Below are 15,220 nucleotides of genomic sequence, written 5' to 3' on the forward strand. Positions count from 1 at the left end.
GAATATAAAACGGACAAAAGGGGAAATAAAGCAAAAATAATGCACGGGAAGGAGGGAATAAACAACGAAAAACAAACGGGGAGAAATAAGAAAAAAAATTAAAAACTAAACCAGGAAAAAACCCGAAAGAATAATTAAGGGCAACGAAAAAACTAACGAAAACCCCCAACTTTCCTACCAGGCCGTGTGCTGCGCAGCCCCGGGAGGGGCTCCCCCCCCGCCCCGTTTCCCTGGTAACGGCGGCCCCGCACAGACCGCAGGAGCCCGGAGCCGAGCGGGCAGGGCCGGGCCGGGTCGGGGCCGGGCCACAGCGGCTCCCTGGCGGTGCCGGGAGCGGTGCGGGGCCCCGTGCCCAGAGTGGGCGGTTTCCAGTGCCCGGGACGGCTGTCCCGCGGCGGAGGAGCGGCCCACAATGTCTCAGGTGTAAGTAAGGCGGGGGCCCGGCGGGGAGAAGGGCCGCGGGCGCTCGGGCAAAAACTGTGTTTAAGGGGGGAAGGAAAGACAGCCCAGCCCCTCCTCGTACCTCCCGAGGAAAACACCTGCTCCTACAAGCGCGGTACAGCCGGATCCGCCCGGGCTGGGCCACCGGTGCCGGGACCGGGTCAGTTCTTCCCACTGGGTCAGGCCGTGGTGTCGGCCCGCGGGTTTCTAGAGAGGCGGTGGCAGGGACAGCCCCGAAGGGTGAAATTGGTTTCCCCTGGGGGAACCCAATCTCATGCCCATCTCATGGGCCCATCTCATGCAGCGTCAGTGGTGTTTGTGAGCAGACTGCCAGGCCCCTTTTCTGCTTGGGAAACATGAGGTTTTCCTCTCTTAGACACCAGAGTTGGCACATACAGCTTCATTCTGGAAATGAACTCGTATTCTTAGCGCAATACAAAGCTTTAAAAGCTTATTTGCTATAAGCAGACACAGACAATGGCATTGCATCCAAGTGCCTTTGAGGAGCCCAACACATTTCTCCAACAATACTAGCAAGACACCAAGCCCCTCCAGAGATATCCCCAAGCCCTCTTATTAACACAACATTATTACAGTTGCATTACAACACTGGGAACCTAGCCCTGAGCATCTTCCCTGGCATTATCCCTCGGTAGTTTTGAAAGCCTGGGGACAGCCAAACCAGTTTGGGGCAGCTCTCCCTGCCATTTCTGAGCTAGATGTGGTTTGCTCAGGTCCATTAAAATGAGAGCACATCGGGGAGTGACCACACATGCAAAAAAGAAGAGATCCCTCAGGCAGTGCCAGCCTGCTGCTGCTCCTCTCCTGCTCTGGACATTCCCAAACTGCTGCCCCAGAGGCACAGCCTCTCCTGGCTACTTACCCTCTGGCATCAGTGGTATCAGCCTCAAAAACCTCCTGTTTCTTTTGCTCAGTATCCTCTTTCCAAACGCCCAACTTTTTTGCCCAGTAAAACTTCTCAGACTCGAAAACATCCTTCCAGCCTCAGAACTGGAGCAGCCCTCTTTCTCACCTTCATGTTTGATCTTCTATAACCCAACCTCCAGCCACCTGCCTCAATACATTTGCAGTTTCAGGCAGATACCATGACCAATTCCTCTCCCTCACAGGTAGGCAGCTTCCTTTTCCTTGCTCTTTGGCTCAGGACAGAAGAGTGAGCTGAGTGGAATAAATAAAAACAAGGGCACAGCAGAGACTGTGTGTGGGCTCCTTCCGAGGACACAAACCCAACACAGCCTCCAGCAGCCATAGGCTTGGGGAGGTCCCTAGCTAATACAGTACAGGACTTGGCTTGTAACAGTTCTAATTGTGCCTCACGCTAGGCAAGTTCACAAAGTAATGGAATAGTTATATGAATTGTAAAAAGAAAGGAAAGGGAGAGGGGGAGGGAAAGGGAAAGGAAGAAAAGAAGAGAAAAAGAAAACACAAAAGTAGCATTTGACCTCAGAATCTGCCATTCCTACTGCCTGCCTGTATCATGGCTGCTCTTACTTGAGCTTGGCACCAAAGGAATTGCATTGCACATAGCTGGAAGATACTTTTGCTTCAACTGTCTGGCCTAACACAGTTTCATTTTAATAGAGACATTTTCTATAGTATTTCCATCATTGAACAGCAAATCCATATAAACAGAGAATTTTAAAATCATTTTGGTTGGAAAAGACCTTGAAGATAAGTAAGCCCAACCATTAAGCCAGCACTGGCAAGTCCACCACTTCACACTACATTACAAAAATAAATACAGTTGTGTTTCACAGTGAGGTAGTGATGCCAGTAAGGGGCTCCAATGTGACATAGATGCTGCTTGACTCACTTAACTATAACCATTCTGTAGCTGTGCACAGCCTGGCATTTGTAACTAGGCTAATCCAGACCTTCGTAGACACAAATCAGAATATACAACAGTTTCTCAACCACTATTGAGCTTGAGCTATATGAGCTGAATAGTTTTGCTCACTGTATTGTACACCTCAGGCAGTGTACCAAGTTTTCTGGACAGTTTGTGCTTTTCTTCATTGCCCCAGCAGCTTGTGGGGGTTATTAGCTGAGAACCTTAGCATTCCTTTTAAAAAAATAATATTTTTTTTTATCCCCCCCCTAAGTGTGAATCAAAATGTTCCCAAACCATCAGGAAAATAAAAAGTATTAAATTCTTATCTAAACATACATGGCCCTAAAGGTTTAACTTCATGATTTTTAAATGGTTGGGGCTGGTAGTACTGAAATTTCTATTAAATTCTATCCTAATGTTTACTGTTCACAGCCTTGTGCATTCCTACCCAAGCACGGACCTGAGCTGCAATCATTGCCAGTAGTTACAAAATAGGAGCACCCTTTCTGTTTGTACTAGGCTACCTTGTTTTGCAGGGTACAGCTGAGATTGTTTTTAAGTAAGTTACCAAGGCTACTGTTGCACAAGTGTATGCAGTGAGGTTATCCTGGCTGTGTACCATAAATCATGCTAAATTAAAGTATTTTAAGACACATCACAAAAATGCCTTATAACAGACTGCCTTAATTGAAAGCAGTGAAGCAAAGAACTAATAATGCATAGAGTTTATGAGAAAGAAGTTTGGTACTTCAGGCAAAAATATTTTAGGGGACACCACCTTATTTGGCTGGGAATGGGGATAGTTGCCTGTCTGACCAGGTCACATGGAAGACAAAATCATAGAATCATGGAATGTCAGGTTGGAAGCAACTGCAAGAATCATCTGGTCCAGCCCTTCTGATAGTATTTATATGCTATGTCTCAGCACCCTGTCGAGCTGAGACTTAAAACTTTCCAAAGTGGGGGAATCCAGCACTTCCCCTGGGAGACCATTCCAATGTCTGACTGTCTTCATAGTGAAAAATTTACCTCTTGTGTCCAACTGGAATCTCACCAGGAGCAACTTGTGCCCATTGCCCCTTGTCTTGTCCATGTGACTCCTTGTACACAGGGAGTCTCTGTCTTCTTTGAAGCCTCCCTTTAACTACTGGAACATTGTAATAAGGTCTCCCCTAAACCTTCTCTTCTCAAGGCTGAACAAACCCAGTTTTCTCAGCCTCTCCTCATATGGCAGGTATTGTAGTCCTCTGAATATCATCATGGCTCTTCTCTGGACCCTCTCCAGCCTCTCCACATCCTTTTTGTGCAGTGGGGACCAAAACTGGATGCAGTACTCCAGGTGGAGTCTGACAAGGTCTAACAGACTCCATCCTACAAAGCAGGCACATCCGCAAGTCACAGCAGGATCTGTAACACTGATTTTTCAATCCTGTACCTTCACATCCTGTGTCCTTTATAGAAATGCTACACAGCATGTAGGGTTTTTTTGAGCTTGAGGTAAACAGCTGCTTTTTAGACATCTGGAAGAACAGCTGCTACACACACACACAGAAGCTGTGTCTTGTGTAATCAGCTGGATGTGTGAGATGCACTAATTGTGTGTGTGCTGGGCAGTTGTTTCCCATCCACCCCAAGTCAGAGTGGCCAGACTGGCATCTTTCACAGCAGAATCAGTCTGCACACAATTCACATGGCTGGGATCTCAGTATTTCCAGTCAGTTTATGAGGCCTGTTTGTCACCCTCAAGGCCCTGTGATTTTAACAGTGTGGTCTAAAGCTCACAGAAGCCATTTATTCTCCTCCTTTAATAAGCTTTGTATTTAAGGATAGAGACAGGACACTTAGAAAGCACACAGTTATAATCTCAAGGTCAGTAAGATCCAGCAGCCAGACAGAAAAAGAAGTCAACATTTGTAGACATGCTTGACATTTTCTAAGGACAGTTGTGCTCACAAGAGATCGTGCCCATAACATCTGCTGTGGGGTTGATGAAGAAGTGCTGGACATACCACACTTCCAAACTGTCACAGCTTAGCATTTTGGGTAGACCCCAAACCTAATGGCAGAATTCCTCTCTATTCACACCCCACACACCAAGTTGGAAACTGAACAAATTGGACACAAAGTTTACTAACACAGGGGAAAGGTAATAGCATAAAGGGTAAAGTAACAAAGAATACAAATATACACAAATATGTATATATATATATATATAACCCCACAGCACATGGTGAGCTGATAGTAACATACAGCAGCACAGCCAACAGGGAGTGGGAAGAAAAGAGAGAGGAGCTGCTGAGTTTCCCAATCTTTATAGAATATGGAAGGAAATGGGAATAGACCCCTCCCTTTGCATTCGACCCCTCTCAGAGCCCCAAATCCCTTCTTCTTTAGTTCCTCCTGTTCAAACCCTGACAGTGACCTACTCAAACCCCAGCATTTGCATACAGATGTACATTGTGCTCCAGACACTGAACAGAAGGTTTTCACACATTTTTATATTTATGTTTTCCTGCTGCATTTCCTCCTTTTTAAATGAATTTGTTTACCATTTTCCTGACCTGTAAGATCTTGACCAGTAATTTTTTAACTTGCTCTACCAGCCCTAGTCCAGACACATTCAGAGCTGAATCTTGGCACTGCTACCATTTGTAGCAGGTTTTAATCAGCTACAAGACATTTGCAACTGCCACCAAGGAGCTTTAAACAATCAAAAAGCTTTAAAATTTAATCTCATGTCTCAAATAGAATTTGTATTAATTCAGTGGTTAAATATTGACCTAAGATGAGATCTTTAGCATCCCCCCTTCTGCTTCTGACAGAAATAATCAAATGAGAGTGATCTATTTTATATTACATCCCTAAAGCTCAGTTAAAGAAAATTAAGGTTGCAAAACCAAACTGTAGGAAAATGTTAGTGGAAGTTTTAATCCCCTCATGTCTCCCTCACTTCATGTGGCTGCATTTCGATGCAGTTCCTTATGTTGTGGTCACATCCCATTTTCTTCCCATGGGGCCCCAGCCCCATTCAGCAATTGGGCTGTTGCTGAATATTTCTTTTTATCCCCTCATTCAGCGTGTGGCCCCAGGCCATGTTCTTCAAATTCCATCCTAACGCCACAATTATTAGCTTCCTCCTGGGCATTCCTAACATGTTCTCTCTCATCCATCTCCCAAGCATTCACAGATTCATCTTTGCCCCTCTTTCCACCCCTGGTAAGCATTATCATGTCATCCTGCTTATGTTAAAGCAGGAAAAGAGAGACAGAATCAAAACGATCACAACTGAGAGTCTGAGCTGCAACTCCCTCCCGTGCCTCCCTTCATCCTTAATGAGCAGGTAGGGAAAGCTCTTGTACATTACTCATCCGTTGTCTCCTTTGGGAAAAAGCACTGTTAGTGGAAATATCCCAGCAGCACTTGTGCTAGAAAGGACTGAAAAATGAGGCCACAGTTTTCAAGGAACTGAATAGAGAGTGTTAACTTTGAGCTTAAAGCCTCCTGATCCAAGCAGAGGTAAAGCAGCACCCAAACAGAGCATTTGCCTTGTATGGATGCAACTGTAGGCAGCTGCACAGGTGATTGCATTTTCCTTTCCTAAGAGAAGGGGGGGGGGAATAATAAAATTACACATACGAGATGGTTAATGCTGAAATAAACTTCATTACCACACCCAATCAGGCAAATGCTGCTCTGAGCTTGAGTAGGTAGGGGCTTTTTAACTCTGCCCTATTTCTGGCTCTCCAACAAAGAGCTCACTGTAGTATCTACTGCAGCAATGCCACACAGTAATTGGATATAAGCTACTAAAGCTCTCCTTCCCCATCCTTTCACACCTGCCTGGCCAGGAGGAATACTTCTTGGAGAGGCAGCTGCTGTTTTCTTCCTTACCACAAAGCAAAGTACAGCCTCCAGCCCAGGCAGGAGCAAGGGTGTGACAGACAGAAGGATGTGGCCCTTGGAGCATGCGACAGGGAAGTTCAGCCTCAAGTAACATCTCCCCCACCTTAATAGCTTCACATCTTTGTGGTAAGAAAACTGTCATTTTTCCTGTCAGCCTGGTGACTTGGCTAAAGCAGGTACTTGAGAGCTGCTGTGGTGTTGCCACTGCTACTTGGTGAAGCAAGCTTTGTCCCCTCCAGTTTCCTGTCATATTTATGCCACAAAAATCTTTTATCCCTGTTAAAGGAGAGTCCAGGAGGACCTTGCCACCAGGTTGCTAGGGTTAGATTGGACCCCTTGGCTTTCTAAACTCAGAGAGGAGCCTGGGTCCAGCTGGAGCCACTTCTAGCCCCAGCTGCAAAGATTTCAGACTCTCTGTATTACCACAGGTCAGTTTCATTTCAGATCATGCTGGGACCCTCCTGTGAGGAAGCCTCTTGTGGTTGTTTCCCACGGCTTTTAAGGCCTCACAACCCATTACATGAGGTGTTAATGTGCCTGTCCATGCAACACACATGGATCTTCTGTACCATTAATTTGTTTAGTAGCTGCTTTTCCTCTACAATGATTAAAGCCTTCCAATTTTATCTTATGCAGTTTGATCATGCTTCTGTCTTACCTGCACTTGGGTCTCATTCCTCTTGTCTTCAGATGGGACAGTCTCTCTTTTTTTGGTGGTCTTTTCCTTGAGCTATAGGCTTGGTCCAATTTATCTTGTTGCACAGAACTCTGAGTACTTTTCCATTTTGGCTAAATAAATGTCCAGTTAAAGTCCAGTTAAAGTTTGCAGCCTAAGGCCTCAGCCCTTGTGTCATTCACGCTAAGCATAGCAAAACAAGTTTCAGTTCAACCTAAGTTTAAGCAATCACACAATTAATTCTTATATTCTATAGCTGAAGTATTTTAATCCCCAGCAATTCTCTACTCCCTTTCTGTCCAGGCACCAAGGATTGCCACTTGGAGGTGGCAGAAGCACAGAGCTGTTCATGTTAACAGTGGCAACAGGCTATACATTTTCTTCCCCTGACACAACTGAAACCTATTGAGACTTATCCTTTATTTTCCCCAGATTCTTTGAACTTTGAGAAACATTGTGGCTCGAGCAAACACGCTTAGAGGAAGTCATCTGGCAGCTACTGCTAGCTAAGAATTTTGGTGTAATTGTAAGCCTAATCTTACTTTAGGAGAAAGGCCTGACCATGCTCAGACCCACAAGTCAGCACTGCTACAGACTGCAGGCTGAAGGATTTTCAAACAGGAATTGATTCAGACAACCTTTCAGTCAATTTGGTTGACCCACTCTGATCCCCACCCCTAAAAAAGTTTAGTATGTAATAAGACAAATGAAAAGAGAGAGTTGCTCATATAATATATTTAACCCTGCAGTCTCTGCACAATATCTGAGCAGGTTGTAGTGCAAAGTAACTTCTGACCTGAGTAAGTCAGCTGTCATTTTAAGTCTGATTTTTAGAATGAGAGAGAGAAGGAAAAAAGAAAAGCAGCAGCATTTGTGCAAGCCCCTTTTCCTCTCAGGGCCTCACTTTCCTCTCCCAACCTTTGTGCCTTGTTTCTTTATTTTCCAGAAGCTGCAGGGCAGGGTTTCCCTCCCCTGTGTTTGCCCAGAGCTTAGCACAATGGCTGACCTGTCAAGCACCAAGTATCTAGAGGAGACCCTGAGGACCAGCCCCTGCATGCACTTCCTTGCCACTAGACCCAAGTTTCAGCCATCTCTCCTCTGCTCCATGGCTGTTGGTTTGGTCTGCATGGTGATGAATAAGTGCTGGGCTCCCTGTGCCTGCAGGAACTCGGCTCCCCCACACAGCCCTGCTGCAGCCTGAGCTCCTCACCCTCTTGCTCTCACAAGCCCTGCTGGTGCTTTCTCTGTTCCCTGTTAGATTGGCCAACACAGCACAGTCTCATCTTCTGAGGAAGAAGAAATGCAGATAGGTTGCAGCAGCATAGATGCTTCAGCAATATTTTAAAACACATGCAATTTAGCACTCATTTAATCAGAGTTTCTGTATCACGGGGAAAGAGCTGAGCCAAGTCAGAGTCAAATGTTTTTCCATCCATCTCTTTCTGTGTGCCCATCCAGCAGGAAAACCAGTAAGGCTTATGCAGTACCACACTCTGCATTTACATGGTTGGCATCTCAAAGGGTGAGATATTTCTGTCCTCAGAGAACAGACAGCCCAGAAAAAAGCTGGCATCAAAGAAGCCTGGGTTCAGCCCACATGCAAATCCAGCGACAGACACAGCTTGGAGTGGAAACTGTGCCATGTCCTGGAATAACAGGAATAGTGTTCCCTTTGGCAGCTAAGTGAAAACACCAAGACACTTTGGAGAAAAAAAGAAAAAACACACTTACAAAGGTAATCTCACTGATGCCAGATTCTACTACTGGCTCAAGAGTGATCTGAGGGACAGTTTGCATGCTCAGCACAAATCTTTCCAAGAAGGACTTGCTTAAGTCTCAAAACCAATTCAGCACAAGTAAGCAAGCTAATCTTAGCTGCAGTCAAAACTGACAGAGTTTTTCAAGTGTAAGAAGAGATGGGTCAAGAAAACATGCAGAGTTAGAGGGCCCTGGAATATTAAAATGAGGCATTGCATAATTTGGCAGGATTTTAAACATCTCTTTAAAACTTGACCAGAAAAACATATTTTTAAGCCTCACTCTAAGCAGATCGGGTTTTATTTTGAGCAAAAGAAGCAAGATTCAAACGAAATCATGCTATGGCATAAGAGTTATCTTAAGCTCTTGTTTTAGATTCCATTTCTTCTTTGTGGGAGAGAAGGGACATCAGTTTAGGAAGTAAAGCCTTAACCTTCCATATAAGCTATAAGCTGCCAGAAAGCACTCTGGGGGTTCTGGAGTGAAGTTACTCTGTATGTTTTTTCCTCATCCCATTAGAGTGTTGCTTATTTTCCCTGCAACACACCATGCATGACATGCATTACAATTTGCAGCATTACTTACACTGCTATACACACGCAGGGATTAAAACTGAAACTTCTTCCTTTTTCAGAATTTAACAATCTGTTACCTTAAACAGCAAAATTAGGTGGTGTGCTGTTTGTTACCTGCACTAGCAGGATAGTTAAATGCTCTCAGCCAGCCTCATTCTGATGCAGTGTCATCCTTAGGCATGGATGAAGCTCACAATTCACCCGTTACAATAGTGGAACAAACTTAAGAGCTGAACAGTAACAGTAATTAAAAAGCCAGCACACTCAAGGTTGTGTTCTATTCCACCCTCGTTGCATGAAAGCAATTTTGAGAGAGTTTACAACTTAATGTAAAGAGAGGCTGAACAAAAAGGAAAAAAAATCAAACACAGGATTAGGGGTTGCATGCTGTCAGATGAACAGGCGAGGAGTCAGTCCCATCTTTTGCTTTTAATTAATACATTACTCCTCCTGACTACCCTCAAACACGTTTGTTGCCAAAGCTGAAGGGTATCTCAGGCATACAGCAGGTCTGCCAAGTGCCTCAGAAAGGGCTTTAAACACCATGTACATCTGATCCTTCAAACTAGTCCAGAGAGGCTCCCCATTTCAACTCTAAGAAAATCTGAAATAATTTTAATCCTGATTCAGGGAAGGGAAGCAAATTACAATGGGTGCGTCCTCTAGTTTTATATCAGCATGAGCCAAAGAAACACCCAAATCACTTTTCTGCTTGCACTGTCCAATTCTCAGCTATCTGCTGTTACCATGACCTGGTTAATGAACTGAAGCACTGGGGCCAGGTCCTACAGGGTGTGTCACCCTGGCCTCAACAGGTACACAGGAGCTATCACCACAGCTGAAAATTTAGCAGTTCCACACCAAATACTTAACTTACCAGTAGGCCTATTCCATCTTTTGTCTTCATTTACACAGAACATCACTGCAGCAAAAGCTACAAATGTACCATAATATCCATAGTACTTAATACCTGACCCACAGCAGCGTACCAGCAATCATCTTGATGCTTATCTGGTAAACTGTAGAAGCAATTACATCCCCTCTGTACTGCCTTACATTAATGTACTCTGAAGGACCTGAGCACTCCATCCATCTCCTCCCTCAAAAAGTCATTCAAATTATAAAAAGGAATAGGATACCAGCTGGCTCAGCAGGAGGAAACCCTTGACATTCCTCAGTTGGAGGAGGCAGAGAGGGGGTTATTGTACACTGAAGTGGGCAATTGAGGAGTCAGTTCCTCTACAATCTGCTGTCTCAACGCAACAACCTGCACCCGAGAAGCTCTCCACCAAGGATACTCCCAGTTCATAAATCAGCAAGATGGTTGTGGGGAAAACTCCAGGGCTAGGCTTCCTCAGATATTTATAACCTCCCTGTACCAAATAGTCTGTGAGCACAGCTAAGTGCACACAATACTCTGTTCCCTTCTGCACTAGAAAACCCTGTGAACCTCACACCAATCCACGTTCTTCCATGTCCTGGCTTCAGAGGAAGTTTACAAAACTCACAATGATCAACTAGCAAGACTGTTAGGTCAAAGCTAATGCTGGCCTTGTTTGTGATAATCTTCTCCACGCTGCTGGTTTCATTTTGTTTATTTCCTGCACCTGGCTTAATTGCTGCAATTGACTTGAGGCAGGGGATGCCATGGGATGTAAATGAGGTAGGAAAAAAGGAAGGGGAAGGACCTGAATGGGCATCCTGCAGAAACCCAGGTCAACTGAAAAGTTTAATATGCACTTGAAAAAGTTAATGGTGCAAATTCAGTAGCAGGGTTCAGATTGTTGGTGTTTTTTTGCTGATGGCTGCAGGGAGTCCCAGCCTGTTATCATCCTGGATATTCAACAGACACCTCCCATCTTGGGGTGTGTCCTGTCCACCCCACTGGTCCCTTTTGGAGCAGAAGCTTCAGGTTGCTCTGTACTCTGAGCCTGGGAGCAGTAAGATCAGTTGATGGAGCCCTGGCATTTATTATCAAGCAGAAGCATTAACAGCTGCCCAGCTTTCGTGTCAAAATTAATACACAAGCACTGCCTCAGTGCTGCTCAGACCAGCCAGAAGTCTGTTCTGAAAACTCATCTGATGGAGGCAGGGACGTCTGCTGTCATCAACCTTCTTTGGGAGGCTCTAGGAACACTGAGCAGTAATTAGGTTCAGTACATGGGTGGCTCTAGCTTGCACCATTCAGGCCAGTGCCTTGAAGTCTGAGGAATAAAAGTCAGCCTTCCCTCCTACCTTACCCCATTTTTTGCCCTCTTCCTGCAAACCTGGCAACATGAATCAGCTGTTTCTCTCCCAGTTTAACAGTCTCAGTGCTTAGCTCTGCTAGTATTCAAAGATACAAGATTTTTTGACACCTGTCATTTCCAGCAGTCTGCTCTTGGCAAGGAGGTTCCTAAGTGTAACAGGACCAAATAGGGTCTTTCACTACCACAGATGTTGGCACCTCTCGGTGATAGATCTGCTATTGGATGTCTTTCCTGCATAAAAGTCTCATTGCCCAAAGTCCATTTCTTGCTCCATGTGAATGATTTTCTGTATTTTGTGCTGATCTGCTTTTCCCATGAAATGCCCCTGACAGCCAGTCTATTCTCACACCAGAGATCCACCTATTTAGACCAGAACTACTTCTGGATATGAGGTTGGCCTTCAGTGACATCTTCCGTACTACATAATCCTCTAGCCTCTGGGGGGGGTTGCTTTTCTTTTTTCAGTTTCCAACTTCCCAATATTTTCAATTAAAAGAAAAATTTAAATTTGAGAGCACCCCCCACGTTGGGTGCTTACTATTCTGTCACAGCTTAGCAGTTTGGGTGGGCCACAAACCTCAGGACAGAATTCCTCCCCCCACACACAAAGGGAAGATAAAAGGGGAAAAAAGAGACTGACTTGGAAACTGAAAAGAGTTAGATACAGCTTTACACACAGAGGAAAGGTATTAACATAAGGGATAAAGTAAAAAAGAATACAAATATATATATAGATAGATAGATAACCCAATAGATACTGGCTCTGATGAGCATGTGGCAAACTGGTTGTAAAGAGACACAGGGGAGCAGCAGCATGAGTGGAAATAAAAGGAGGGAGGAGCTGCTGATTTTCCAGATCTTTATAGGGTATGGAAGGAAATGGGAGGGAATAGACCCCTCCCTTTGCAGTCCCCCCCTCTCAGGGTCTGAAAGCCCTCCTTTAGTTCTCCTGTTCAAAGGATGAAGTAGCAGTTGCTTGAAGTGCAACAGTTGATGTCACAGAAAAATTACTTTCCTCACTTTGAAAATAGTGCCTACAGCCATTGCGTTAGCACCAATACAGCCTTTACTCTACAATAACTCTGAGCAGCCACTTCAGGAAGGCAAAAAAGCAACACAGGTTTTAGAAACATAAATTAGTTCTCATCCCACATATGGAAAGACCTAAAAGAGGCCTTCACCCATCATACAGGCTTTGGGGGTGAAACAACTTTCCTATTAAATCATCATCTCAGTTGTCATAACAGGGAAACTACAACCATACCTTAAGGATACAGTTGAGAAATTTTTACCTTTTAAGCTTTCATTGGTAGAACAGCATTTTAAGACTCCTATTTTTAAAACAGTCAGAAAGCAAAACTTTGGTTTTTAAACTAATGGTTTTTAAAATACGCTGTTGTTAAAATCTCTTTATAAATATAATGGCTCTTATTTCCAGACTTGCTTTTTTGAGAAATCCACATGTATAGAGCCCTGGCCCCTTTTGCTTTCTTGTTGGATTAACATCGTCTCCTATTTTCAATTAGATCTCACAATAAGATGTGGAGAGATGCCATGAAAGATCTTGACATCTTACTCTGGAGAGAAAAAGAAGAATTCCTCCAGCCAGAGGGGAACCCCATGAAAGTATTTGAGATTTTAGCCACTTCCTACATCAAATACATGCAAATCTGCCGTAAATTGGTGATGGCCCAAGACCAGCTCGTTTGCCAGCAGAAACAGACAGTGATTCGGCAAGTGCTGGAGGGTGTAATTGGCCGGATCCTGGAGATAAAAAAAGAGATGGTGGAGCTGGAGAAATCAGAGTTTCAACACATGGATAATATCCTGGTAGAACTACAGCTTCTCCCGGTAGGTTCACCTCTGTTATGAGCCTCTAAATTCATAGGACTTTTGCTTATCCTGTATTTTAAGAACAGTCACATTTACTTGCAGTCTGTGAAGTTCTACCAAGTGATTTCGCTTCCTGCATGTTCACTGGTCACAGTGATCAGTAATTATGGCATTAATTATATAGGTACATGTACACATAAATATGTTGCATTTCTGCATCTCTGTAACAGCCCAGGCTGTGTAGCTCTTTCATTTGCACTAAGAAGTCATAGTAGTTTAGCTTCACTATTAAGGACAGCAGGTTGACTCTGCCTTATTTAAGACTGGGGTTAGAGACAAGATGGGCAATGGATAACCAAAGTACAGTCCCCTGTACAATCGACTTCAGTCTGCCCTTTCCATCAGTGTCAGCCTGGCCTCAGGCCTCTTCCAGAGATCTGGGTAATGCTAGAAGTTGTGTAGTCTGGTCTATGAACGAGGAAGATAAATATTGTAAAGGATGCAGGAGCTGAGAGCACACTCAACTTTTAGGGTTCAGGATTTCCTGATGTAAAACCAGCCCCCTGACAGCCTGCTGAACCAGATGTGTGACAGTAAGGAAAAGCCTTGGAGCTGTGCTCAAACAGCAGTATGAAAAATTAGCTGCAAGAAGGGGGTTACTTCTCTCGCAGACAGCTCCACCTCTTGTCGAATTCAGGTACCGCTGCTTTTCTAAGCAAGAGTTGGAGCTTAAATTACTGCTCCTTTGGCATCCCAGTTTTCAATTCCATGTCTATCTCACCCTGCATTGTCGGGAATTTCCACCAGCTTTTTGCTTTTTAGATTAATCACAGCAGAGAGCTATTTTAAGCTATGAGTAGGCATGCTGGAGAGTATAAACACATACCTGGGGAAACTGATCTTGCAAATCATATTTGAAAATAATTTAGCTCTGGTGTTTTCATGACTTATCAGTAAACCCACCTGCAGCATAAAGTGGCAAGCCTCAAAAGTCATGCTTGACAACTATTAAAAACAAGCATAAATTCAAATTCCTGCTCCTCGCCTTAGTTTTAAGAAAAGATTAAATTAAATTAAAAGATTAAATTAATTTTAAAATTATTTCAGGCTTTTTAAGAGAAAATACTATTTTGCATCGTAGATAGAAATACAGATTTATGAGGTTCTTTTTATAAAATAATCACATATTCTCTGTTCCAAAATAAAATTTATGGCAGAAATTCCTGGCAAAATTACTACCTGACAAATATCTGCTATTTCTTAAAGAATCTGCCCACAAAGACTATCCCAAGTTCACTGTATTATCATGGGCTAAAATCCAGCATGATTACAGGCAGAGAACACACCAGAATGTTCTTGTTTTCTACCATTTGCAATGACATTTCATAATTTTTACTATGTCATTGTAAGGCTAAGCTTCATCTTCCTTTCTTTCTGCACCACATATTTTTGAACAGTTCCTTTCCAACACTTGGTCACTCCATTTCCTGGAGTAATTGTAAAGGTATTTGGAAACACAAATCCTATGTAGAGCCAGGAGTGGCTAAAAGCCTGCAATTTGACTTGAAGATAAACAGCACAAACCTAACTTTGCAATGCTGGCCTCAAAAAGGGATTACAAAGAGAAGTAGTCTCTCTACACCCCACCCTTTTGAGCCTCAGTGTTACAGCTTTGATTTCATCTTAAAAATCAGAAAAAGTCAGAGTCCAGAATCACCTGCAATTAAAGCCCAGCTTAGGCAGCAGAGATGCTCATCACCCTTACACTGACTGATTCATGCTGCTACCTGGCAGCTTAAAAGCCCTCTCATCCTGAGAGAGGGTGTACAGACAAACCACTTAGTTTCTTATATCTAAAGACAGCTAGATTTGTAATCTGGGCTAGAGCAATTTGCTCTGAAGTACAACATATAATAATTTCCATCAACAGTCA

At 43.8% G+C, this 15,220-nt stretch overlaps 1 protein-coding gene across 3 annotated transcripts in view; it reads left to right on the forward strand.

Annotated features, from left to right (window-relative positions):
• The first annotated feature begins 298 nt into the window (after positions 1 to 298).
• Positions 299 to 15,220, forward strand: part of IQCA1 (IQ motif containing with AAA domain 1) — a 108,369-nt gene continuing 93,447 nt past the window's right edge. For 2 of the 3 annotated variants that reach the window (XM_071747084.1, XM_071747083.1), the window contains exons 1-2: positions 299 to 423; positions 12,981 to 13,305. In XM_071747084.1, coding sequence (XP_071603185.1) covers positions 413 to 423; positions 12,981 to 13,305 — 336 coding nt within the window. In that variant the 5' untranslated portion in view covers positions 299 to 412. Of the gene's footprint in view, positions 424 to 1,411; positions 1,572 to 12,980; positions 13,306 to 15,220 lie in introns of all 3 variants that reach the window. The other variant, XM_071747082.1, reaches the window with a different exon arrangement.

This window comes from Heliangelus exortis, chromosome 6, assembly GCF_036169615.1.
Source record: "Heliangelus exortis chromosome 6, bHelExo1.hap1, whole genome shotgun sequence".
NCBI classification, from domain to species: Eukaryota; Metazoa; Chordata; class Aves; order Apodiformes; family Trochilidae; genus Heliangelus; species Heliangelus exortis.